Source organism: Echeneis naucrates, chromosome 8 (genome assembly GCF_900963305.1).
Source record: "Echeneis naucrates chromosome 8, fEcheNa1.1, whole genome shotgun sequence".
Lineage (NCBI taxonomy): Eukaryota > Metazoa > Chordata > Actinopteri > Carangiformes > Echeneidae > Echeneis > Echeneis naucrates.
The window spans coordinates 18,713,078-18,738,030 of record NC_042518.1 but is presented as its reverse complement, the minus strand read 5'-3'; the positions used below and the strand labels follow the sequence as shown (position 1 = coordinate 18,738,030).

The window sequence follows — 24,953 nt, the reverse complement described above, 5'->3', positions numbered from 1 at the left end:
GTAAGGTTAGTCTCTCACAAGGCCAATATACGTGGCGACATAACCAGGTTTTAAAAAGCTTAGCTGCAGGCATTGAAGATATACGGAGGCAGGCAGTTTTAGGAGGGTCTAAGACAAAGAGAGTTGCAATACAGTTTGTGCAGGAAGGAGGGGAAGTTAATAAGATAACAAGGAGGCAAGGCAGTTTAGAGGATGCTAGTGACTGGGAGATGAAGGTAGATTTAGGAGGAAAGCTTGTTGTTCCCCAGGAAGTAGCCTGCACAAAGCTAAGGCCTGATATAGTTTTGTGGTCTAGGAGTAGAAAGAAAGTATATTTCATAGAGCTGACTGTGCCTTGGGAGGATTTAGTTGAAGAAGTATATGAAAGGAAAAAGCTCAGGTATGCAGATTTAGGTAAGGATGCTGAGCAGCAAGGATGGAAGGTTAGGATTTGTCCAGTAGAATTAGGATGTAGAGGGTTTGTAGCAAGATCTGCTGTTGCTTTGATGAGGGAGTTAGGAGGAAGCAGCCAGAGGGTGAGGAAAATAGTGAAGGAAATGTCAGATGAGGCAGTCAGATCTAGTCAGTGGATTTGGGTTAGAAGAGGTAATAGTAGCTGGGGGCCCAGCAGGGGGAGCTCTTAAGATAGACAGACTCTAGGGAGAAGCAGAGGAAGAAATCCAGGAAGGGGAAGTGTATTTAAGTGGAGGGTGTGGCCTGTTTGAGTCTCTTTGCCACCATGCGGTTAGTACAGGCGAGCTGGCCTGTGTTGGAGTGTTGGTATTGTTTGAGTATAGGACTGTTTAGGTGAGTTTAGTTGCTGAATCTACTAATGCTACTATACTTTCATGCCCCCTACCAGGGTCTGTATCCCATCCATACTTTTCTCTCCACCTCTTCTATTTCTCTCCCCTCCCCGAACCAGGGTCTGTATCCCCACCCCGCTTTCACTGGTGCAGTTGGTGAGAGGTCAGAGTAGGTGATAGTCGTGCTGTTTGAGATGGTTGTCTTTGTGTGAGGAGTGGTGATGGCTGGGTAGGGGGCCAGTGTTCACGGTCTAGCCTTCTGGAGGTGTTGTGGGCCTAACTAGACGAAACACCGGTGAAAGGAGGTTCCTACCTGATGACCCCAAAGATATGATAGCTATCACCGCTCACTGGCCTAGTTGGATATTATCTGTTGGGAACATAGAGCAGGGTGAAAGTTTGTTGCTAGGAAGGTGATCACTGAGTCTGGTCCATTTTTTGTCGCACAAGTTTCTTGTGTTTTCTCTAAATAAAAAAGTCTAAATATTTTTTGATGAATTTTTATATGTAAATATTAGAATTTTAGCTCAATAACTTCCAGGTCATGTGATCAACTGTCTCGAAATCAGTGTATGATCGTGATACTCCCATGACTGTATGAGATACACCTCATGGTTTTCCATTTTAGATCTGTAAATATTTTTTAGAATCTTATTTACTTAAATATCATTTTAGCTCAATAGCAACACAAATCCTGTGTTGGAAGATATTGATACCGTTTCACACTGTCTGCATTTATTGCCTTTAAACATAATTAAAATATATCCCACTTTTTTATTTTGAAAACATGAAGTTGGAACACGCTGTAGCCGTCTTCTGTCTCTCTGTGTTTAATGTAAAGTCTACAAGACAGTTGCACTTTAAATGTTGGAGTAACTGCCTCAGAGGTTTTATCCGGAGTGAATGTCTATCGCATATCCAACTTAAAACTAACTTCACCATGGTGGTTGACCGCCATTGTTTTGTTGAAGGCCTAGTGGTGCACTGCAGTCTAGTTTGGCACAAGTGCGTAGTTGGTGTGAGATGCGCACTTGCACCCAGGTATTTGTTTGTTCATCCATTTGACTTCATGGTTGTTTGTTTGAGGGAAAGGATGTTTGAGTTTGGGGTGCATTTGCAGGGTAAGTAAATAGTTTGTGGCTTTGTAAAGTTTTGGGTTACTTACCTGTTTCTTTTGGAGGGAGTTTTGGTTTGTCTTTCTTGTTTACGCTGTGTTCAGCTTAACTTGACTTGGGAGCTGTGTGTAGTTGTCTGTGAAATGGGGCAGAGTTTTTTCCCTTTTAGGCCGTAGCAACACTGTCTCTATGAAGGCATGCTGATCCTTTTTTTGTGTTAGTTATTTTTGTGCATAAATACAATTACATATTGGCATCTGTGTCAGGCTGGGACTCACACAGGACTCAGGGGCAGAGGTTTTGTCAGTCACAGACTTTATTCTCGGTAGCAATGACCTCAGAACCGAGTGAATAAAGGAAACCAGGCTATGAAACCTTAACTGTAGCAGGGAGTCACGAGGGAAAAAGGGGAACAACACAAAACTCTCCGTAGGGAGGAAAACCTGACTAAACAAAAGAAAACTCACTCACGCTATTAAGCGGAGGATCAAGGTAATTCTATAAAAATGTATAAAAACTCAAAATCACTCTTACACTCTCACTCACACAAAAGCTTTGAACATTAATCTAAATAACAGATTGTACAAACAAAAAAAAAAAAAAATCGCTCATATAGAGGAAAAACAAAAGGCTATTGTTGGAAACGAGCTAACTCAGATATAGAAGTTTACAAACAAAAATTCACTCCGTAGAGGATCAAAGGCTTACGCAAGGAGACGAGGACTGTGGCTTGGACGTACGCTGGTGTGAGACATGAAATGACGATACACTGGCACAAGACAAGGGAAAGACAAGCTATTTGAACTGTGGGGGAAAATGGGGAACAGGTGGAGACAATCGGTAATCAGGAGGACACACCGGAGACATGAGGAAGGGCAAGTGTTCTGAAACGAGAGGAGAGTTAGGCATTTCAAAATAAAACAGGAAATGACGAGACACAGTGAGCCCAGGCAAGACAACCTCACCACGGTGTGACAATCTGGGGGTACACGTCCGTGATGAAGCATTTATTGCAGAGCATTCTCAGGAGGCTCTGGATGCACTTTCAAAGGAGCAGTTGGTTGGTGTTGTGGAGCATTTTTCAGTGAAGGTTATGGGAGTTAAGCATCTGAAAGTTCATAATAAAGTGGCTATAAAATCTGTCTGAAGAAGGACAGCTCTAAAACTAAAATTTGATTCACTGGTGCTCGGCTGAAGTGGCTGTCAGTCTGGCTCATCCCTCTTCAGTGGCAGTGTTGTCTTTCCTGCGATTGGCTTGTTTATCAAGTTAATATCCGCATTATCCTTTTCTTTCCTGATGAAAACAGACTGGTCTGGTTGTCGGCACAAATTTGGTCCAATCGAAATCAAATTCCTCCCTTAAGATTCAGGGCATAGCAAGGGCGGTGTTTGGATTTTAACTACGCCTTTCATTCACCTAAGTTTGAAGTTATATGTAAAACAAGGATAAATGTATCGTTTGATAGTACAGTTTTCTCTGCTTGTTGTGGTTACTTCGGTGCACATGGTTTTATCTGATTCACTGTAAAACACAATTAAATGGTTATTAGGCAATCACGGCATCACAGGGCACACAAACCAAAGAACTAAGAAAAGATAATTTTCATGCATATGTTGACTGGCTGTGGAAAATCAGAGACCTGACTGTGGACAGTGTATGAAGTGAATTTCTTTTTCTCTTTCTCAGACATTTGAGTGGAATTCAAGTACGTAGGTTATGGTAACGCCATCAGGTGGTGCTGTGGCTGCATGATTGGAGTAGATCATTATTCGGTGTAAGTCCTATCTCTGTCAAATTAGCTCATAGAAAAACGGTTCGAACTGCAATCTATTGTCTTGGGAAAAGCAGGGTCTCTAGATGCCAGGTTCAGATAAGAGTCCAGGACGGCACTTAACAGAGACCTGAGAAATCTCTGTTGGAGGCAATAGTCTCTTAGAAGTTTGAGGGGTGTGGGGGATTGGAATCTCCACCCCCCCTTTCTTCAGATCTCACAACGCAAGGATGGTATATGTGGCAACATAACCAGTTTTAAAAAGCTAAGATATTCGGAGGAAGGCAAATTTAGCAGGGTCTAAGACAAAGAGAGTTGCAGTTCAGTTTGTTCAAGAAGGAGGGAAAATTAATAAGCTAACAAGGAGGCAAGGCAGCTTAGAGGATGCTAGTGAATGGGAGATGTAGGTCGATTTAGGAGGAAAGCTTGTTGTTCCCAGGAAATAGCCTGTACAAAGCTAAGGTCTGATATAATTTTGTGGTCTAGGAGTAGAATGAGAGTATATTTCATAGAGCTGATTGCGCCGTGGGAGGATTCAGTTGTAGAAGCATATGAAAGGAAAAAGCTCAGGTATGCAGATCTAGGTAAGGATGCTGAGCAGCAAGGATGGAAGGTTAGGATTTGTCCATTGGGACCACTGGACCAGTGAGCTGGTCTCTATTGGTTTGATTTGACTTGGGCTCGCTCTCTGCTCATACTGTTCAGGCGAGTTTCTTTGCTGAGTCTGCTAGTATAGCTTGTCCTCCACCTCCTGCACCCTCTATACTTTCACGCCCCCTACCCGAACCAGGGTCTGTATCCCATCCCTACTTTTATCTCCACCTCTTCTATTTCTCCCCCTACCCAAACCAAGGTCTGTATCCCCACCCCGCTTTCACCGTTGCAGTTGGTGAGAGGTCAGAGTAGTTGAGTAGTGCTCTTTGAGATAGTTGTCTTTGCGTGAGGAGCGGTGATGGCTGGCATTAGTTGGGTGACTCTGGGACGGCAGTGATCACTGTCTAACCGTCTGATGACCCCAAAGACATGTTACCTATCAGTGCTCACAGGCCTAGTTAGATATTATCTTAAGGGCACATAGGGCAGGACGAAAGTTTGTTGATGGTCACTGAGTCTAGTCCTTTTTTTTTTTTTTGGTAACTTCTTGTGTTTACTCTGAATTTGTGTTGGCTGCCACTTAATGAAAGTGATTCAGATACTTTTTTGCTGTTGTCCTGATGTTGGAGTGGGTCCTCACAGGGAAAGCACAGGAGGCTGATTCAGTCTTGAGGGGATAGCTAAGGTAAAAGTGGCGGTGCCATATGTGGAGTTCACTAGGAATCTGTCCACTCACTTTAAGAGGTGGTTAGCATTGATGTCACTGATTTTGACAATTTGCCTGATTTCATCATTTTGGAGCTGCTGAAAAAATCTTTGCTAGAACACATAGCTAAATACAATATAGAGCAGAAGGTCACTACTACTGCTGATGCTGCTGTAGCAGCAGATGAATATATGTTGCTTCATAAGAGCAGATTCAGGAAACGGCCTGTTACCCGTGACATTTGGGGGCATGGAACTTAGGCTCAAGTGATCAAGATTCATGGCTTTCCCAAGGACATTGTCTCAGACCAGGGGCCCCAGTTCGTGTCACACTTCTGGAGGGAATTTTTCCAGCTCATCTGAGCCAAAGCCAGCCTGACCTCGGGCTACCACCCGGAGGCCAATGGCCAGACCGAACGCCTCAACCAACAGTTGGAAACCGGCCTCCGTTGCCTAGTGTCCCAGAACCCCTCTACATGGAGCAAACACCTGGTCTGGGTCAAGTACGCCCACAACTCCTTACCCACCTCTGCCACAAGGTTCTCCCTCTTCAAGTGTGTTTACGGTTATGAACCTCCTGTTTTTGCTGCCCAGGAACCTGAAGTGACGGTCCCCTCCGCCCACGCTGTGATCCGTCATTGCCGATGCATCTGGGCTGCTGCACGTCAGGTACTTTTCCGTCAAGGGGACCGCACAAAAAGCAGAGGACCGCAAGCGACAACCTGTACCCGCCTACCAGCCGGGCCAGAGTATGGCCCTCTGCAAAAAATCTACACCACCAGGTCCCCTCCAAAAAAAGTTTTGTGGGTGCTTTCCCCATCACCAAGGTCATCGGTCCTGGAGCTGTCCGTCTGCGCCTGCCTCGCTCCCTCCATATCCACCCTACATTCCATGTCAGTCAGGTCAAAACAGCCAAGGAGAGTTCCTTGGTTCCGCGCCTCCCACGCCCTCCCCCTCCTGAGGTGATCGACAGGGGTCCCGTCTGCAAGGTCAAACGGCTGCTGGCTGTCCGCAATAGGTGCCGGGGCAGACAGTATCTGGTGGACTGGCAGGGGTACGGCCCGGAGGAGAGACAATGGGTTCCTTCGCGGTTCATTATGGATCAAACCCTCATCACTGACTTTCACCGTGACCACCATGAACAGCCTGGACCGTCTGGTAGCCAGTCCTAGAGAGGGGGGTTCTGTCACACCGTGGTGAGGTTGTCTCGTCTTGGTTTTATTTTGTCTTGTCATTTCCTGTTTTATTTTGAAATGCCTAACTCTCCTCTCGTTTCAGAACAATTGCCCTTCCTCATGTATCCTGTGCATCTCCCTGATTACCATTGTTTCCACCTGTTCCCCATTTCCCCCACATCTTAAATAGTCTTGTTCCATGCCACAGTCCTCAATTCTTTGTGTAAGCTTTTGGTCCGCGATTGAGTGAATTTTTGTTTGTAATTTCCATACCTTAGTTTAGCTCTTTTTCCTTAGCCTTTTGTGTATCCTCTGTATGAGTGACTTTTTGTTTGTAGATTCTTTTTGGATAGAGTAATGTTCATAGCTTTTGTGTTTTCCTCGATAAGAGTGATTTTGAGTTTCAGTAACGTTTCATAGAATTACCTTTGTTCCTCCACTTAGTGGAGTGAGTCCTTCTTTATTAGTCAGGTTTTTTCCTACTTACGGAGTGTTTTGTGTTCCTCTAGTGTAGAGTTATCAACCTCCTTCGGGAGCGATTTCTGTTCTCTAGCTGATGTAGAACCTAGTGACATCCCCATACAGTCAATGTTTCATAGCCCTGTTTGTATATCACTCGGTTCAGAGATCACTGCTGTCACGAATAAAAGTCAGTGTCTTGCCAACCTCTGTTTCTCAGTCTGTCTGAGTCTCGGCCTGACACCTGATTGTGGACTGTGTGGTTCCATTGCCACCTTTTAAGTCTGCTGACATCTGCTGACAGTGATGTGTCAGAGCATCCACTATCTGGCAGAATATCCTTTGAGTTCCACTACAACTAAGGCTGCAGTGAAGGCACTGTCGCAGTTTATTTCATTTGGCATCCCCAAAGTGGTTCACAGTGACCAAGGGTCAAATTTTTCATCTAACTTGTTTGGGCAAGTATTGAGGCAGCTGCATATTCGACAGAACCAATCGACAGCTTATCATGAGCAGAGCCCAGCAGCCTTTGAGTGGTCTCTCCTACGTGCTTACTGCATGGAGATGGATATAGACTGAGTAGAGGGGCTCCCATGGCTCATGCTGACTGCATGAGAGGCAGTGGAGGAAAGCACAGGCTTTAGCCCAAATGAGTTGGTTTTCTGGACAGATTTTGTGCAGGAACCTTTAGCAGTGTGGAATGGGGACTGTGTTGATGCTGAGCCACCGGATGGTTGGTTGGATTATGTGAATGGGTTCCATCATCCATTGCTGGTTGTATGGTACGGGAAAAACCGTCTCAAGACAAAATGAAAGAGTTGTGTAGCCATCGTTCTGTGCGTCATGACTTCAGTTCAGGCGACCAGGTTTTGATACTTTTGCCTATTGTTGGTTCACCATTTCAGGCTAAATATGTAGGCCCATACACTGTTGTGGAAAAAGTTTCTGATTTGAAAGATGTTATAGCAACACCTGGTCAGTGGAAAGCTCAATGTCTTTGCCATGTGAACCTTTTGAAGCCGTATTACACCCATGCTGAGCCAAGTTTGACTCCAGTTGAAAGACAGTATGTGCCTGGCTCTTGCTGTGGCTTCTGTGGGGGATGATTTGTTCTCCTTGCCACACATGGATGATTGTGTTTAACTGGTAGGCTCGGCCAAGTTTGTTAGTAAGTTTGACCTGCTTAAGGGCTATTGGCAGGCACCATTGTCAAAGCATTCACAAGTGAAGTACCTCGACCGTGCGGTGGGACAGGGCTGTGTGAGCCCAGTCCAAGTCAAGGTCATGGCTGTGGCCAAGTCCCCACCACCCACAACGAAAAAATAACTGCAAAGGTTCCTGGGTTTAGTGGGTTATTATAGATGTTTTTGCAAAAACTTCTCCACTGTTGTGTTCCCATTGACTGAATTGTTAAAGGCCTAGGCTAAATTTGTCTGGTCAGCTGAATGCCAGCAAGCCTTTGATAATGTGAACTCTTTACTGTGTTGTTCTTCTTTTCTAGCAGCTCCATGTTCTGATCAGCCTTTTATACTCCAGGTGGACACCAGCCTGGTGGGAGCAGGTGCTATTCTGCTGCAAGGAGGTAGCATGGGTGTGGTTGAGACCAGTCAGTTTATTTTCTAGGAAGTTTAAATGTTATCAGCCAAATTACACTGTAATAAAGAAGGAAGCATCTGCACTTGTTTGAGCCTTACAATATTTTGAAGGTTATGTTGGAGGAGCTTAAGCACCCCCAGTGGTTTTTACTGACCACAACCCACTGACTTTTCTTCAATCCCTCAGATGTCCAAGCCAGAGACTTGTAAAATGGTCTCTGTTTTTTCAGACCTATGACCTTGATATTAGACACATAAATGGAACAGACAATTTACTGCAGACGCATTATCGCATGCGCTTTTGTGTTGGATTTTTTTTTTTCTTCTTCTTCTTCTTTTTGGAAGTTAAATCACTGTCTGCTCTGCCTGGTAAGATGATCTGTGTTCTCATTGTCTTGATTTGTTTCCCAGTTACCGGGATTGCTGAGATGGAGTCATAGTGTTGGACTGTACGCAGGGTGACAGTGAAGGTTCTATTAGTGATTCTGTTTTTTTTGGGGAGTGGGGTTGTGGTTGGAGGTCACATAAAATGTTACATAACGTCAAATGTTTGTTGTTCTAAAAATAAATGTGTCATAATGTGATACTGTTTTTTTGTTATTTTTTCTTTGACGTAGCAGCACTATGCCTCTGTAGTCTTTATCGACAGCAAATTAATACCTCACATTTAATGTAAAATTGCATTTGGAGAGGGAGAGAGAGGGAGAGAGAGGGAGAGAGAGAGAGAGAGAGAGAGAGAGAGAGAGAGAGAGAGAGAGAGAGAGAGAGAGAGAGAGAGGAGAGAGAGAGAGAGAGAGAGAGAGAGAGAGAGAGAGAGAGAGAGAGAGAGAGAGAGAGAGAGAGAGAGAGAGAGAGAGAGAGGAGAGAGAGAGAGAGAGAGAGAGAGAGAGAGAGAGAGAGAGATTTAAGCCAACTTTATTTGACTCATTTTCACACACAGGTTTAAGTCACATTTTAGTCATTTATCACACCAAAAACACACAAGCTGCTCATATCAGCTGATCTGAAAAGAGGAGCTGGTCTTCCTGCACAGGACTAGACCTGGAGTCCAGATCAGTTTGAAACGGTCCAGGTCCTGCATCTTCTTGTAATATTTAAAGTTAATCATCACTCTGGCCTTAACCATCCTGCTGAACAGGAGGACCAGGTCAGCGTCCACATTGTCCTCAATCTTCCTTTTCCTAGAAACGTAGATGGCTAGTTTAGACTGTCCCAGGATGAAGTTGATCAGCTGGCTCCTGTTTTTGGTGGCCCTCCTGTACCTGAAGCCCAGGATGAAGGTCTGGAGGGAGAACACCTCTCCTCCTTTCCTGAGAAGTGTGTCCAGCAGGGAGAACAGGGGGCCGAGCCGAAGGCACTGGGAGAAACAGTGGAAGATTGTTTCTACTCCACAGAAGGGACACTGTGATGAGATGGGCGTTCAAGGATGGAGATGAAGGTGTTGACTGCCAGGATCCCGTGGATGAGTCTCTATTGAAGGCCGGCCACCTTTTTGGTGAGTGGAGGTTTGTAGATGCTCCTCCACTCAGGCCGGACCTCCTTGCCTAGGCTCAGGTGAGCTCTCCAGGGGCAGTCGGCTCTCTGCAGCTTCTGTTTGTTTAGGCACTCCACCATCAGCGCAGACAGGAGTTTACCGCTGGCCTCACATAGGTTTACCTCTGACCGGCTGCTTGAACTTTGACCCCCAACAGACCACCCAGGATGGACACTGAGGGGGGGAGGGGGGGGGTCATCAGGGCATGGTGTGGTCACGCCAGTGCTGTAGTCAGTCAGCAGGAGGAGGTCGTGTGGGATCAGAGTGCCCCTCCAGTGGTCCAGCAGCCTGCCCAGGATCCATTGCAACCTCCGTCCCAGACCGACTGCCAGACGCGTTGCGTTCCTCAGCTGTGGTCCAGTGAGGGTGATCATGTCAACCAGAGTTAAAATCCCTGCACTGCTGAGCACCTTGCTGAGCACTGCTCTTGCCCAGTGGGGGGGGGGTCAGACGTCCTCCGTGGACCAGTGGCTCCTTTAGCAGCCAGAACAGAGAGGTTTGCTGAGCTGCCTGGGTCCACAGCAGTCTCCAGATGGTGAACAGTCCTCGGTAAAACACAGGAAGGGTCTGAATCCTCACCATCTTAAAATCCATTAAAAACATGGATTCCTTGAGTCCTGGGCCCCTGACACGCTGCAGGGTCAGCTGAGCCAGGGTCCTCCACACCAGGTCCTTCGGCCCATACAGCAGTCTCTGGGCAAACTGGAGTCTAAAGGCAGCACACCTGCTGGCCAGGTGCACCAGCTCCTGCCCCCATGTCTTCCTTGAGGAGGAACAGGAGTGCTTGTGGGAGCCAGAGCAGCTTTTCCCAGAAGAAGTCTTCTAATGTTTCTTGGATCCTGGAGAGCAGCTTTGGGGGGGGGGGGGGGGCAACGCAGACCAGCTTATGCCAATAAGAGGAGGACACCAGATTGTTAACCACTAGTGTCCTTCCTCTCTACGACATGCCAGGCAGGAGCCACCCCCACTGCCTCAGTCTGCCCTGTGTGGACTCTAAGGCTTCGTCCCAGTTCTTTTTAAAAAACTGTTCATCACCTAAAAACACCTCCAGGTACTTTAACCCTCCCGTCCTCCAACACAGCCCCTCGGTAAGACCAGCTCATTTTGAGTCTTTTTTTTTACTGCCACAGCTTCACTCTTTTTACAGTTCACTCTGGCAGAAGACACTTTGTTAGAAAAGGGGCACGTTCTCCTCTAAAACACAAATGTCACTCTGAGTATTTAAAACCACAACCAGGTCATCAGCGTATGCTGACAGCTTAACTGCTGCTGTACAACCAGGGAAGAACACTCTCCTTAGCCCCTCCCTCAGTCTGTGTAGCAGGGGCTCTATGGCCAGGGAGTACAACATCCCTGACAGAGGACACCCCTGCCTCACCCCCCTTTGGACCGAAAAAGGTGCAGCCAGACCACCGTTAATTTTCAGTATGCTCGCAACGTCACGGTACAGCACCTGGATCCCAGCAAACCTGGGCTGAACCCAAAAGCACCGAGCGTCTGCCACAGGTACTGGTGTTCAACCCAGTCAACAGCCTTCTCCTGGTCTATGGAAATAAGACCAGTGTCCAAGTCCAATGAGCCAGAGAGCTCCAAAACATGCCGAATTAGAGTGACATTGTCACTTATGGTCCTGCCAGGCACACAGTAACTCTGGTCCACATCAACGACCTCAGCCATCACCTCTCTGAGCCTTAGGGCCAGAGCCTTGGCCAGGACCTTGTAGTACCCACAAAGTAAGGAGACCGGCCTCCAGTTCCTCAGGTCCTGCAGGTCACCCTTTTTGGGGAGCAGGGTGATGATGGCTCTCCTGCAGCTCTGAGGAACATATCTGGTCCCAGCACATGCCAGAAGGCCTTATAGAAGTCCACTGGGAGACCATCAATTCCTGGAGCTTTTCCGCTGGCGAGGCTCATGAGGGCTGCTTTCAGCTCCTCTATAGTCAGTGGGGCCTCTAGCATGGTGTTGGATGCTGCCTTCAACTGTGGCAGGCTGGAGAGGAAGGCCGCAGCCAGCTCAGGGTCCTCCACCAGCTCCTTCTGGTACAGCTTGTGGTAGAACGGTATGACAAACCTCCTGATGTCCCAAGCGTCCTCCACTGGGGAACTGTCGTCAGAGCGCAGGGAGTGGATGATCTTCCTCTGACCATTCCTGTGCTCCAGGCCGAAGAAGAACTTCGGGGTGTCCATCAGGGAGGCGTTCATGAAGCATGACCGGACCAGATCTCCCTGTGCTGTTACACCCAGCAGGTTGGCTAGTGCAGCTTGTTTACTTTTCAGGGCTCAATACACACTTCAGTCTCCGGGTCCTGAAGGGATCTGGTGATGTACTTGGTGATGTTGCAAGTGTACTGTCGACAGAACTGTTTTGTCAGGGTCTTTCCCCACTCCTGTGCATCTCCTGAATGAAAACTACATCAAGTGTTTTTAACTCAAACAGTTTAAAAGCAGCAGCTCTCACCTCCATCACCTCCTGACCTTTCCCTGTCTGTTCATTAACAGTTCTCTTGGTTGGTGTGTCAGTCACCTCACCAGATGAGTCCGACTCACCTGTTCCCTCCTCTGTCTCGCTCTGTCTCTGCATCTGCTGGCAGACCTCTACTCAGGCCGCCCCAGCCGCCCGAGGCTCCAGCTTCGCCAGCCGCAGCCAGCGGACCGGAGCCCGGAGTACCACCCGCCCCCCTGGCCTCAGGACAGGCCCACACCAGGTGTCTCTCAGCCCCACACCCAAAACACTTAATGGTGTCAGATGTCACAAAGATCATATAGCTGAACCCCTCCACCTTGAAAGTCAGGTCAGGTTCAGGGGGACCATGTGGACCTGTCTCCTTTGACGGACCACGTGCCGCAGCTTTGGGGACTTACAGCCCAAAGGCACCATTCTGATGGGCCCGGCCATCTGCCCGTACCTGGGCAGGGCTTTGGCCAGGTCCCCATCTTTAATGAAGGGGGGGATGTTACTAATAATTATCCTCTTGGTGGGGGTCTCCAGCGGCTGCACCATGGTGAACGTTCCCCTCACCGTGACTCCCTTCTCCACCACCCGCTCAACCTTCTGAACCTTGTCCGAGAACAGGACAACGGCTCTGTTAATGCTGGAGGCCGACTCCACGCTGTCGTAGCCGACCTCCTCCCCCATAGCCAGGGCCACCTCCTCCATGGTGTGCGGACAGGCGGGCACCTTAACGCCGTGCTTCCGCGACAGCCGGGAGAAGTCAGCGGCGTTCCCCGCCATGCTGCAGGGACGCCAGACAAAGGCCAGACTTTGTGTGATACATACAGTTTTACATTTGTCCACCACCTGCGGTCCAACAGCCATTTTGTTGCAAGGAAGTTGAATCATTGTTTTGTCAATGTTGTGTATCTTTTTTGTCTGCACAATAAGGAGCAAGCCCTCCAAAAGTTGGAATCGCCGCCTGGCTCCTGTCACTGCCAGTCTGGGAAAAACTGTCCTTGATGTGATAGTGAGTCCCTGTTTTCTGAGGAAAATGTTTCCCTTCAGCTTGGAGGTATAAAACTTTCCTTTGCCAGTTTCTCTCCAAAAAAGATGCATTTTGCTTATATTTAGTCAATGGCGTCTCTGAAGCCAAACTCAAGATAAGCGTCTTGGTATTTCCTCTTTTCCTTTTTGACAGGTGCCATTGCTTTTAGTGAAACCCTTAAATTCATTTGTTTTTGACAAACAATAAGATTACTACATCCCTTAAAATCCAGAGAGCTTGGCACCCCCCAGGTTGGGAACCATTGAAACAGAGGACATAAGAGCATGCATTTTTACACAATTCAAACAAAACTTGGAGATGAAGGGAATTGTGATGCTGTGAGATTTTGAATCAATGGCAGCACTGCGCCACTAGATTAAATTGATAACAACTAAGGATGAACGAGTACATCATTATCTGTATCCGTATTCGTACTGAGAAATGACGGGGCTTAAAATGGAAGTGGGCTGGTTTATACAACAGTTGTTTTTTAAGCCTGAAATTGATATGGGTTGATCAGAAGTTGCTATATTTATTGTAAGCCTCAAAATATTTTTATTTACAGCTTAATTTGTTTTACACCAAGGTATGAAGAGTGAGCTGACTGAAAAAAAAATGACCTGAAGAAATAGTGACAACCACCGCTTCTGTCACGAATCAAGTCCAGATATGAGATTTTCATTGTACAATTTTTTTCTCCGTTACAGCTAGTGTGTTCAAATACTCAACTGACTTGTTGAATTAATTTTTGAACCTAACTACTGGACAGTGTTTTTTAAATTGGAGTATGACGCTCTGTCTTTGTCACGGGAAACCTTGAGGAGGATTTTCCTTCAGCACAGATAATGACTTGTATTACTCGTATAATACTTGTACTAGTCAAACTTACAATATCTGTACTGGATACTCATTTCAGCCGAGTATTTGGCTCAAGCCTAATAACACAAGTCCTTTCTTTGGATTACATCCTCCTATAAAATAATCCTAAAAAATATCGCCAGAGTGGAGGACTCGAAAATCTTCATTGACACTTGCTATCAGCAGCGCATCAACAATCTTCCTGCAGACAACCCGACCAGGAGGAAGAAGTTGCAGACCCTTGCACAGGATTAACATTTTGGAGGTTGTAACATGGCTGAAAAAGAGTAAACAGTGTTAAAGTGTTAAAATTAATAATGCAACAAGAACGACAACAACTAATAATAATAATAATAATAATAACAACAATAATAATGTGATAACATTTGTACACAGTACCTGTCCTTTCTTGTTTCGCCAAGACCGTGTCCTATGTCTCTGGTATGCTGGGGCCGGGTGGGTTTGCGATGGACAGGGTCTCTGTGCATCCGGGGGCAGGGCCCAGGCCTTCTGTTCGTTTGCAGTGGCTTCCAGGTTGACTGGCTTGCCCCTGTGGGAGGTCTCCAGGATTCCCTGGGACCCCTGCTCCACTGCACCAGTGGCCCTCTGGCTGGGGACCGGGCTCTCACTTGCCTGCCTCCTAAATTGCTTCTTCACTTACCACACACTTTGCCCTATGTAATTTCTCAGTGCTCATTTAGACACACAATATACGCTAAACACCACACCTCAGGGGATGGACTGGGGCAGGCTGCAGGACAGCACTGTGCATCTCTCTGACTTCCTCTGGACAGCCCTGGGGGTGACCTACTTTGTCTGGGCCACTTTATTGCAACAGTCAGTTACAGGAAAAAAATATCCATTCACAACCTTTGTAGTACATGGAAGCAGAGTCAACAATCTCCTCAGCTGGGCCTGTCCGTAAGGATGAACCTTATTTATGTGTGCCTTTTTTAAGCTGGGAGTATGCAAAATGTTGTTTGGCATTCATAATGACAATAAAGACGCTTGAACTTGAACTTGAGTCGCTGATTTAAAATGCATCACTAGCCATCTACAGGCCCACAGTGATCATGGTACTGAAACTGAAGCAGTCAAAATCCACTTAAGAGATGATGCTGTACCTTATGCTGTGCACACTGTACGCCGTGTGCCCTCTCCCATGTTACAAAAAGTGAAAGAAGAACTACAGAGGATGGACAAAACAAAATAAGTCAGTCAAAAGATCCCACTTACCTCAGACAAGATAACAGCCAAGCTATGTGGGGCAACTGTGTTTTCTTCACCTCGATCCAGTGGATTCTGGCAGATCCCTCTGTATCTGGCTAGCTGCAAGCTGACATTTATAACATCATTTGGCAGATACTGTTTCAAAAGATTATCTTTTGGCATAACAAGTGCACCGGAGATCTTCCAGCAGAGGATGCTGGAGACTCTAGAAGGACTGGAAGGTGTGACAGGTGATTCCACACATACCCAGACAAAGACTGATACCAACCACCTGCACACATGAAATGCACAGGAGGCTATTCACCAGCTGCCAACACCTATAAATGTGCAGGAGCTAAAAAGAGTCCTCATCATGGTGAATTACCTGGGGAGGTTTGTCTGAGCCCTTGCAACAGTGGGGCAGCCTTTGTATGAGCTGCCAAAGAGTAAGATCAGGACCTGGAGACACTCACAGCAGTCAGTTTATGAGGATATTAAAAGAATGCTGACAAAAGTTCACTTGCCAGCTCATGTTGGGTCACGTCATGAAGAATTGATGAATCCTGCCAAAAATGCTGAGCTGTTCCTTAATCTGTCACTATTTACCCTATCTTTAATTTGGCTCCTCTGCTGGGATACCGTCACCTACCTGGACTCACATCTCTCCAGAGATCCACATAGAAATCCTCTGGACTCATAATCCTGACTGAGGTAGAAGGAAAAGCACAGCATCCTTCACTCTACTAGTTCCTACCAACAACACCTGCTTCCCTTCCCATGTCCATCCCTCTGCCTCTTGTCTGTCCTTTGTTTTTCCCTGTAGCACTCTCCTCCCTACCTCATAAAGGTCATTCCACTCAATAAAGATTAACAAACAAGCTTCCAGAGAGGGCTGGTGATGGTCACACACATGCACTGAAATAATAAAATATTTATCTACAAGACTATGACTGCACCAATCTCATATAACATTGACACCTGGTGTTAAACTATGAGGACAAATGCAGACAAAAAAAATGCTGACAGAAAAAAGTTCATAGAGAAAAAGGAGAAAAGGAGAAGGATATAACATCTAGATTCTAGATAATATTATTATATATAGATATTCGGTCACACAGGGCTAAATAGCACTTTATTCATCATGAAAAAGCATGAAACAGGTAAATATAATGAATGATGAGACAGTATCTTTATGCACTATTGCGTGTCGATATCAGAGAGGAATTCACGAGATTTAGTATCAGTAGTGGCTCCAGAGATTTTCTGTTGCATATTTAAATATATATATACACACAGACTAGGCAGGTGCTATTGCTATTATAGGGGTAGCTACAGCATCACCTAGCGCCCCCTGGTGCCGCCATTGTTTATTATTCAGGGTAGTACTTTAGTTTTTTTTTTGTTTGTTTGTTTGTTTGGTTTTTTTTTTTCAAAAGAACAGGGCTAAGTTTAAGAATAGGTAAAAGGCCTTTCTGAGCCACAGCCTATTCCAGAAGGTGGCGGTACTACACCTAAAAGCTTCTCCAACCGCCATTACACGAGTAGAAGAAGATGATGACGATGACGATGACGAAGTGTAAGAAAAAGGCGGAAGTACCGAAACGAGGCTAATTTAAACGACTAACGTTTTTTAACGACGAACGTTTTTCGCGAAACGCTGATGAAAAACCTATCTGCCATCGTGAGAGAGAGAGAAGGCCAGCAGGTAGCGATGATAAACACACGTAGTTGGATCCAGAGCTGTACTATTTTCCTTTCTGTACAATAATTATTATTACATTCAGCCCCGTGTCCGTAACTCAGCTGTCTGCCGGGTCACTCAATCAGTGTAAACAATTGAAGGCTGAGATACTGTTGCACTCTTACAGTTATCGCGCATTTAAACCTCCGATAACAACAAGCTAACGGTCCCCATTGCCTGGGGATTATCTATAACAATTAATCCAGAGCCGGGTCTACACACGCACACACACACACACACACACACACACACACACACACACACACACACACACTCTCACTCAGGTTTTGTGCAAATATTTATGAAATCCTGACATCTCTCACAATATAAATAGTACAACAATAGTACAAAATAATGCAAAGTCAGTCCTATCGACAGCAAATATTTGTCTTCTTTTTTTTTTTTTTTTTTACTGTACGTCCTGTAACACATCTGCTGTGTTTGTTGTTGTGTCATTCTACTTCACACAAAGTAGCTGCAAATAAACTTAATTTTGTCTGACTATGACATACATTTACTATAATTAGGAACAAAGTTAAGCTGTAACATTCAGTAATCACAATAATAACAGGAAATTTATTCTTCCTTTCAAATGCTTTATTTTTTGTCACTCCGTCTTATTGATGGATCCAAGTTCCATTTATCTTATTTTATTTCAGCAATTTAGAAACTCATCAGCCATTGCTGAGGCGTGCCACTGGTAGGTAGTAAAGTAATTGGCTCTGGACAGCAGGTGCTGCTGCTGACAGTGACTGTGGCTTCAGTCACTGCTCTTTACCTCAGAAATTGTTATGGTATGCAATTTTTTTATGTTTATCCATCCTTAAAAGAAGAGGTATGTTAATTTTTAAAAATGAAAGAAGAAAAATATGTCACAATTGGCAGTCCAATTTTGAGAGCCTAAATGTCCCAACAATAAATGTATGGATTTTGTTCCTCAAATATCTGTTATGGTTTTATTCTCTGCAAATAATGGAATTGAAATCAAGATTTTTATAATTACCAGAATCGATATAATTCTCATGGTACCCAATCCTAGTGCTGATAATTGCACCTGGCTTCAGTCACTACTCTTGACCTTAAGAACAGATTTTATGTTCCTCTCGGGTGCTGTGGTCCTATTTATCTATATGATAAATCAACCTTTTATCAGTCATCAAACATGTATCATTTCTGCTTTTTTCCAGTTGAGATGAGCTCTACCTCGACACCTTCTCCTCCCCCTTCCCCTCACCCTGTCCCCCTTTCTTTCCCATCCACTTCCTTTATGATTGGCTGTCCGGAACTTGACCTCTCCATTACTCTCGGCTCCACTCCTAAGACCAGCAACTCACAGCTGAAGCACCACCCTCGCGGACAGTCACAAAAAAAGAGAGACACACAGGTACCAAAGTTATGTCCCTGCCCTGAAGTATGTATGCTGAGGTTCTCCTCTATTCCTGATCTGTGTAGTATGAGGCATTCCTGTATTCTTTATGGGTGTACAGTTGGATCATACAGTAATCCTGTGGTGTAAAGTGAGATGTCATCCTACATTCTGGAGAGGGAGAGACTCTAATTACTAAGAGAGAGACTTAATTGATCCAATGGACCAATTATGCATGAAGTTAAGTCTAGTTTATGTCTAGTTCAAGAGCCACTTCCTTGGGCTTAGGTAGTTTACAGCGGGTAAAATAATTATAGAACACGTCACAATTTTTCTCAGTGAATATATTTCTAAAGGTGCTACTAACATGAAACCCATGCATGCAAAGAAACCAAATCTTAGATGTGTGTAATTATATGTAATAAAATGGAATGACACGGGAAAAGTATTGAACACACTGACTTAAATTTATTTAATACATTATACAAAAGCATTTGTTGGTAATAACAGCTTCCTCTGGTATGGAGTAACTAGATTTCTAACCCGATTATTAGGTTTTAGAGAAAGAGTCTTGAGGTGACTGATAACTCTTTTTCTTTGTTCTGTGGGCCACAAACAATGAGTTAAGTTTTGTCTGAGTTTAACTGGAGAAAATTGTTTTTCATCCACACACTGATCTCTTCGATGCAGTGGCAGAGTGTATCTAATGGCCCATGTTCACCTGCCGTCAGTGACACATAGATCTGAGCGTCATCTGCATAGTTGTGGTACGCTAATATGCAGCTAACTATAGCTGCAAATTAGCTTGCCTAATGGAAGCATGTACAGATTAAACAATAGGGGGCCCAGGATTAACACCTGGGGAACCGCAAAGGTCATAGCCATTAGGTCTGAGAGACAGTTGCCACTTTCGACAAAGTGCATACTGTCCTCGAGATAGGACTTGAACCAGTTTAGAGCAGTACCAGAGATTCCCACCCAGTTTTCTAAACTCTGTAATAAAATCACATGGTCAACTGTGTCAAAGGCAGCACTCAGGCCCAGCAGAACTAAGACTGAGACTTTGCCTGCGTCTGTGTTCAGGCGGATATCATTAGTCTCCTTGATCAGAGCTGTCTCAATGCTGATTGGAAAGTATCAAAAACACTATTAAACAGGAGAAGCACAGTAAGTTGTTGGTATACAGCTTTTTACAGGACTTTGCTTCAGATTGGTAGGTTTGATATGGACCGGTAGTTGTTCAGTACTGTGATATCAAGACTGCTCTTCTTTAGAAGAGGCTTAATGGCTGTTTTTGAGGCCTTAATATATTCCAGTCTGAAGTGAGATGCTGACTAGTTGAGCAATTTGTCCTCATCACAGACTTTAGAAATCTAGTGGGTAACTCATCAAGGCAGCATGTTGGTGGGCTCAGACTGCAGATGCTCTCTTCAACAGTTTTGTCAGTGACAGGTGTGAAATGTGTCAGCTTTAGGTGTCTAGCTGGATGCGGAGTAGTTTCTTGTCTTGTGGAGGTTATCGCATTTTTAATTCCTTGAATTTTGTCATTAAAGAATATTGCAAACTCATTACATTTAGATATAGATATTAGGTCTAGCAACAGTGAAACTGAAGGTTTTTGTTAATCTGTTTACTGTAGCAAGCAGCACGTGAGAGTTGTTACTCCAGCTTGTGATGATTTTTAAAAAATAACTCTCCCTCGGCCCTGCGATGGACTGGCGACCTGTCCAGAGTGTACCCCGCCCCTCGCCCAATGTGAGCTGGGATTGGCTCCAGCAGCCGGATACAGATAAAGCAGATGAAGATGAGTGAGAGTGAGAACTCTCCCTCGTTATACTCAAAGTCTGGTTGAACACATAACTTTTCTTGATAAATCTAATAATGAATCTGAAGCTTTGACTTGCGCCATTTCTGTTCGGCTCTCCGGCATTCCTTTTTCTGTGCCCTGATCAAGTCTCCATAGCACCTTTTGCCTACTTTTAACCATTCTAACCTTGACAGGAGCAATGATATTGAAAACATTTAAAACATTTGCTGTAAAAGAGTTCACTGTACACTGTAATACAAAGACATCCTCTTATTTGATGAATAGAAACACTGAACAGAAACATTAACGGACAAAAAGCACACTAATATACTGCAAAAGATTCCAAGCACTTGCTGTTGCGTCAGTCAAACATGTGCATGATATAATGTTTTTCTGATGTGTGTATTATTTTCTCCTGTAGGTCTGAGTTGTATGATAATGTCACCCTGGGATGTAATCCTGATGTCTTATGTAAAACTTGTGTGTGCATGTGATGATTGTGTCATTCTGTTTCTCCTTAAGGTGTGTTTTGAAGATCCATTGGTCGTCAAGGTAACACCTGAGTGTCACATCACAATAAGCAACAATGCCCCATCTCAGCAGCCACACAGAGGTCCGAGAGGAAGCAGAGGGTGTCATCGTGGTAATCAGAGCATATAATATCGCTACACACCATGTGATTTTGTGGACTATTTGACCAAATCCTTGGCAACCTTGTCTGCTTTGCCCCCCCCCCCCCCCCCCCCGCTTCCAAGTTTAGAGGTCCAACATTTGAACAGATTTCTTGGTGTGCAATTACTTCTTGTGGAGATCACTTATTTTCACTTCTGTGCAGAGTCGACAGTTTTTTGATCACAGTGTCTCAGACACTGACCCAACAAAGCAAACCAAACAAAAGCACAACATGATGAAATGTTGAAGGTCTACTTGTCCCAAACCAACATTCATGTGTGCCTCCTCATTGAGAACGTGATATGTTGGAGCTCTGCAGTGATGTCGGCAAAACAGAAAGTGGAGCAGGGGGCACATTTTCTTATGGCCGAACTTTACAATTTCAATTGACCTTGTACTGAGACAAAAACAGACAAATAATACCTCACCATTTTTTATGAAAAGATCTACTCCTTGGTTTGGCCAGGATCAACAGTAAACATGCTCATTTATGAGGCAGCTGAAGGCTTGAATATAATCATTTATTTTTCTCTGACTTTAAAATGGTAACCAAAAAGACATCCCTTCCAAAATTCTGTAGGAGATCTTTGTGTAGAAGAGTCAGCTGTATCACGCTACTGTCCTGAAGTAATGTCATAGGCCAGGGGTCTGATTGATTCTACTCATGTCTGGATGCTTGCATCTACTTCACACATGCTGAGTTTCAGGATATGAATTTGACTTGAATACACAACTGTGTGTCACATTTTATTTTACCTGCAACTTGATTAACTTTACTCTACATCAAACAGAGAATTGGTACTGTTGAGTCAGGCTTCCCATTGTCTCATTATTATTTACATTTCTTCTCATTAGCCAGGTTATCTCGGTAGTAACTGTCAACACAATTATCAATAAAAGTTTCTTCTTTTTCTTCCTGCCCTCCTGGGGAGACCCCAGACAGTTGGTGGAGTCTCCTGTTGCTGCAGTCAACTCAGATATGGGCTGTCCGGAGAGGGCAGAGCTCAACACTACTCTTGCCCTGAGGGCAGAGCTTCAGTCACTGCAGGTTTATACTGTTAAGCAATATACTATCATTAAAATCATAACTGAGTCCATTAACAGCCAGTTGCCACAGTAACATGTCTATATTCCTGCAGAGCACTGAGTTTAATGTCCAGAGGGCTATTCAGAAGACTCTGCAGAAGTCAGAAAGGACCAAGAACTTGATCAGTAGTCGAGCTACTGAAGGTAACACACAAAGCACTTCTCATTTGCTTTGTTTCACATGTCTTCAGATTTTGGGGAAGCTGGATATCAATCAAGTCCTTGAGCCCTCCCTGCCTCTTAAAGGAAGTTTTTCCTTGCCACTGTCGCCCAGTGCTTTCTCTTGGAGAGATACGTTAGGTTTCTTGAAGAGGTCGATAAAGAATTAGGTCTAGAACTGCTGTATGTGCAAAGTGCTTGAATGTAACTTTGTTAAGATATGGGAATATATAAATACATTTGATTTGATAAAAAATCTTTTTCATCCCTTATACCTGGTGGGTGTGGTAGGAGTGCTTCATAGTGGACACTCTCAAAATGTTGCACGCACATAACCCCCAGCCAAACATTTAAGGGCCGTTATTTTGTAAGTGTCCAGCATGCTCCAAGCTGCCATGGGAATGAGTCCGTTCATCACTGCTTGCAACTTTATTTATTTAATTAGTTCCTCCTTCCCATTCATAGCAGGTTAGGGTTAAGGTTTGCAGACATATCAACACAGTCAATTTAATGTGATGCCAAATTGTAACTTTCTTGAATAAAAATGCTGCCAAGTAATTTTCCCAGGTTGCTCCTCTGACACATATGGCTCTTTGCATCTCTCTGTTTTTCTCTCATTGCAGTAGTGAATATTTCTCGCTCTCGTTCGCTCTTCAACTCGCTGGTCAGTGTTGACGTGCAGAAGGATCAGCTGATTGGCTATGTCCAACAAGATATGCGGCCGCTGGTCATGCGTTCCCACATCTTCAACATCAAGGCAGTAGAGGGCCCTTCCCTCCTCCACGTCATACCCTCTGACTTGCTGAGACAGAAGCCCTTCTCTCCAGATGAGGCACTTGTTAGCCAAAAGTCCCACCTATCACAAAGGCTGACACGCCCAACCTTTGACCTCTATAGGCGACAAAGTAGGTGGGAGGCTACGCCTTGATGCATCTAAGGAGAGCTCTGGTCGGTTGAATTCTGGGAGGAGGTCATGATCATGATGTACTACTATTGGTCTAGTCAAACAGAGACACAAACAAAAGACTCTAGATTAAACAAATACATTTTAAGTAGTCATAGACTTATGAGTAGTAGATTTAACTAATTCAACAGATTTGATTTCCTGTTTGAGTCTTTCCATGTGGATGGCATTAAAACAGTTCAGTTTCCTCATCAAATCACTATTACTTTGATTGTATCATTAAAGTCTCGGCGTGTATGTAAATATTTTTATTTAAAGTTGAATGTGAATAAATAATTTTAATAGAAAATAGAACAATTGATTCTGTTCTGTTCATCTGATCTTTTGGTTTTCACATATGTGTAGAATATTTATCATCTTCAACCACTTAACCATTTCTGGGTTGCTGGAGTCAACCCCAGCTCAGAATGGGTGAGGGCAGGGTACACCCTGGTCAGGTTGCTCGTCCGACACAGGGCCAGCACACAAGAGACCCCCCCCCCCAAAAAAAAAAAAAAAAAACCTCATACAAATTTGAGTCACCAGTTAACCTAACCTAAACATGTCTTTGGACAGTGGGAGGAAACCAGAGAACCCGTTAGAAACCCACACAGACACGAGTAGAACATGCAAACTCTGCACACAAAGCTGGGAACCAAACCTGCAACCTTCTTATTGTGGGGCAACAGCGCTAACCACTATGCCACCATGCTGCACTTGTCGAATGTTAATTTTACAAAATAGTTTTTGAAGTCCACGCACCAGCATGCATAATTGTGTGTTTAGTTGTTTCTGTAGAAAGTCAAATCCATACACTTAAGGGGTGTACTACGAAGCTAGATTAGTGCGTTAGCAAGCTATATTGAGCCTAAAGCCAGGCTCTTCACGAAGGTGGCTCTATTTTAAGCTGTCTAGCTCACCGGGGTGACTTATGCTGCAAACGTAACCTGGTCTGGACCAGTTTTTGTTCTGACTTTCGGCTTAAAGTCAGCTATAAAAAGCGCTGCCCCTTCACCAGTCATCCTTGAACATGACCTCACAGTTTCTGGAAAATCCAGTAGAATTAGGTGCCTGAGTTGTTAGAGGTGCTCTTTGGAGGGAGAGAGTTTTTCCAGACCGGAGTGATCGGTTGGCATTTTCTGACGATATTCCCTGTGAGCGCTACAGATTCTCAGCTGAGGGAATATGTTACAAATGCAAGCTTGTTGAAGCATATGCAAGTAATGCTACCAAACGAAGCCATCAGCCGTAGTTTTTCACCCAAAAAAAAAAAAAAAAAAACTCCACCAAGATGTGTTTTATTTATAACAGAATGTGTTTTATTATTTATTAAAGTCTGCCTTTCCTGGGAAAAGGAAAAGTCATAAGTATAAAATGTCAGTCATGCTTAACAAAACATTTTCAAGTACCATTTACTGCAGTGCCTTATACTCTAGTTGTCGGATCTCAGTTTCAGTTTTTTGATTTCCATCTTTTTTCTGATTATCTAGCTCTAGATTTCATTTATAAAGGACCCTCACATCGTCTGATCTAAGATGTATTAATAGGACATCAAGCAACAGAGATGAGTAAGTTCATCAGTCACTTTAAAAAAGTAGACATACTGTAGGACTGAAATGATAAAAACTTTACCACTTTTTTTTTTTTTTTTCCTGTGGGCCTGGAGGTGGAGTCCACAGGCTGAATGGAGGGTTGCATGATGGCCTCTTCCTGTGACATTAATGAGAAAGAAAAATAATTATTTCTAATTTAAAAGGATTATTCATTTCTCTATTATTACTGTTCCACAAATTAATTAAAGTGGATTCAACACAGCAAACAAAGATAAGAGTACATGACAACTTTCTTTGACAGTTAACTGTGTGGGGGTCAGCAAGGGTGTCTCCTTCAACTGTAAATT

The 24,953-nt window shown here is 44.4% G+C and overlaps 1 protein-coding gene across 2 annotated transcripts; it reads left to right on the top strand.

Moving 5' to 3' along the window:
- The first annotated feature begins 16,858 nt into the window (after positions 1 to 16,858).
- Positions 16,859 to 23,352, top strand: ppp1r35 (protein phosphatase 1, regulatory subunit 35). 2 transcript variants are annotated; one of them, XM_029508721.1, is made up of 6 exons: positions 16,859 to 16,984; positions 18,208 to 18,404; positions 20,716 to 20,833; positions 21,798 to 21,913; positions 22,005 to 22,095; positions 22,734 to 23,352. In XM_029508721.1, the coding sequence occupies exons 2-6, from the start codon at positions 18,213 to 18,215 to the stop codon at positions 23,036 to 23,038; spliced, it is 822 nt and encodes a 273-aa protein (XP_029364581.1). In that variant the 5' UTR covers positions 16,859 to 16,984; positions 18,208 to 18,212; the 3' UTR covers positions 23,039 to 23,352. The 2 variants fall into 2 exon arrangements, with proteins under 2 accessions (XP_029364581.1, XP_029364580.1); XM_029508720.1 differs by having other exon boundaries at positions 20,716 to 20,836.
- Positions 23,353 to 24,953: the final 1,601 nt, after the last annotated feature.

Coding starts and splice junctions, on each gene's coding strand:
- ppp1r35 (XM_029508720.1), top strand. CDS start 18,213: ATGAGCTCTACCTCGACACCTTCTCCTCCCCCTTCCCCTCACCCTGTC. Junction 20,837..21,797: donor AAGCAGAGGGTGTCATCGTG/GTAATCAGAGCA, acceptor CCTCCTGGGGAG/ACCCCAGACAGTTGGTGGAG. Junction 22,096..22,733: donor CAGTAGTCGAGCTACTGAAG/GTAACACACAAA, acceptor CTCTCATTGCAG/TAGTGAATATTTCTCGCTCT.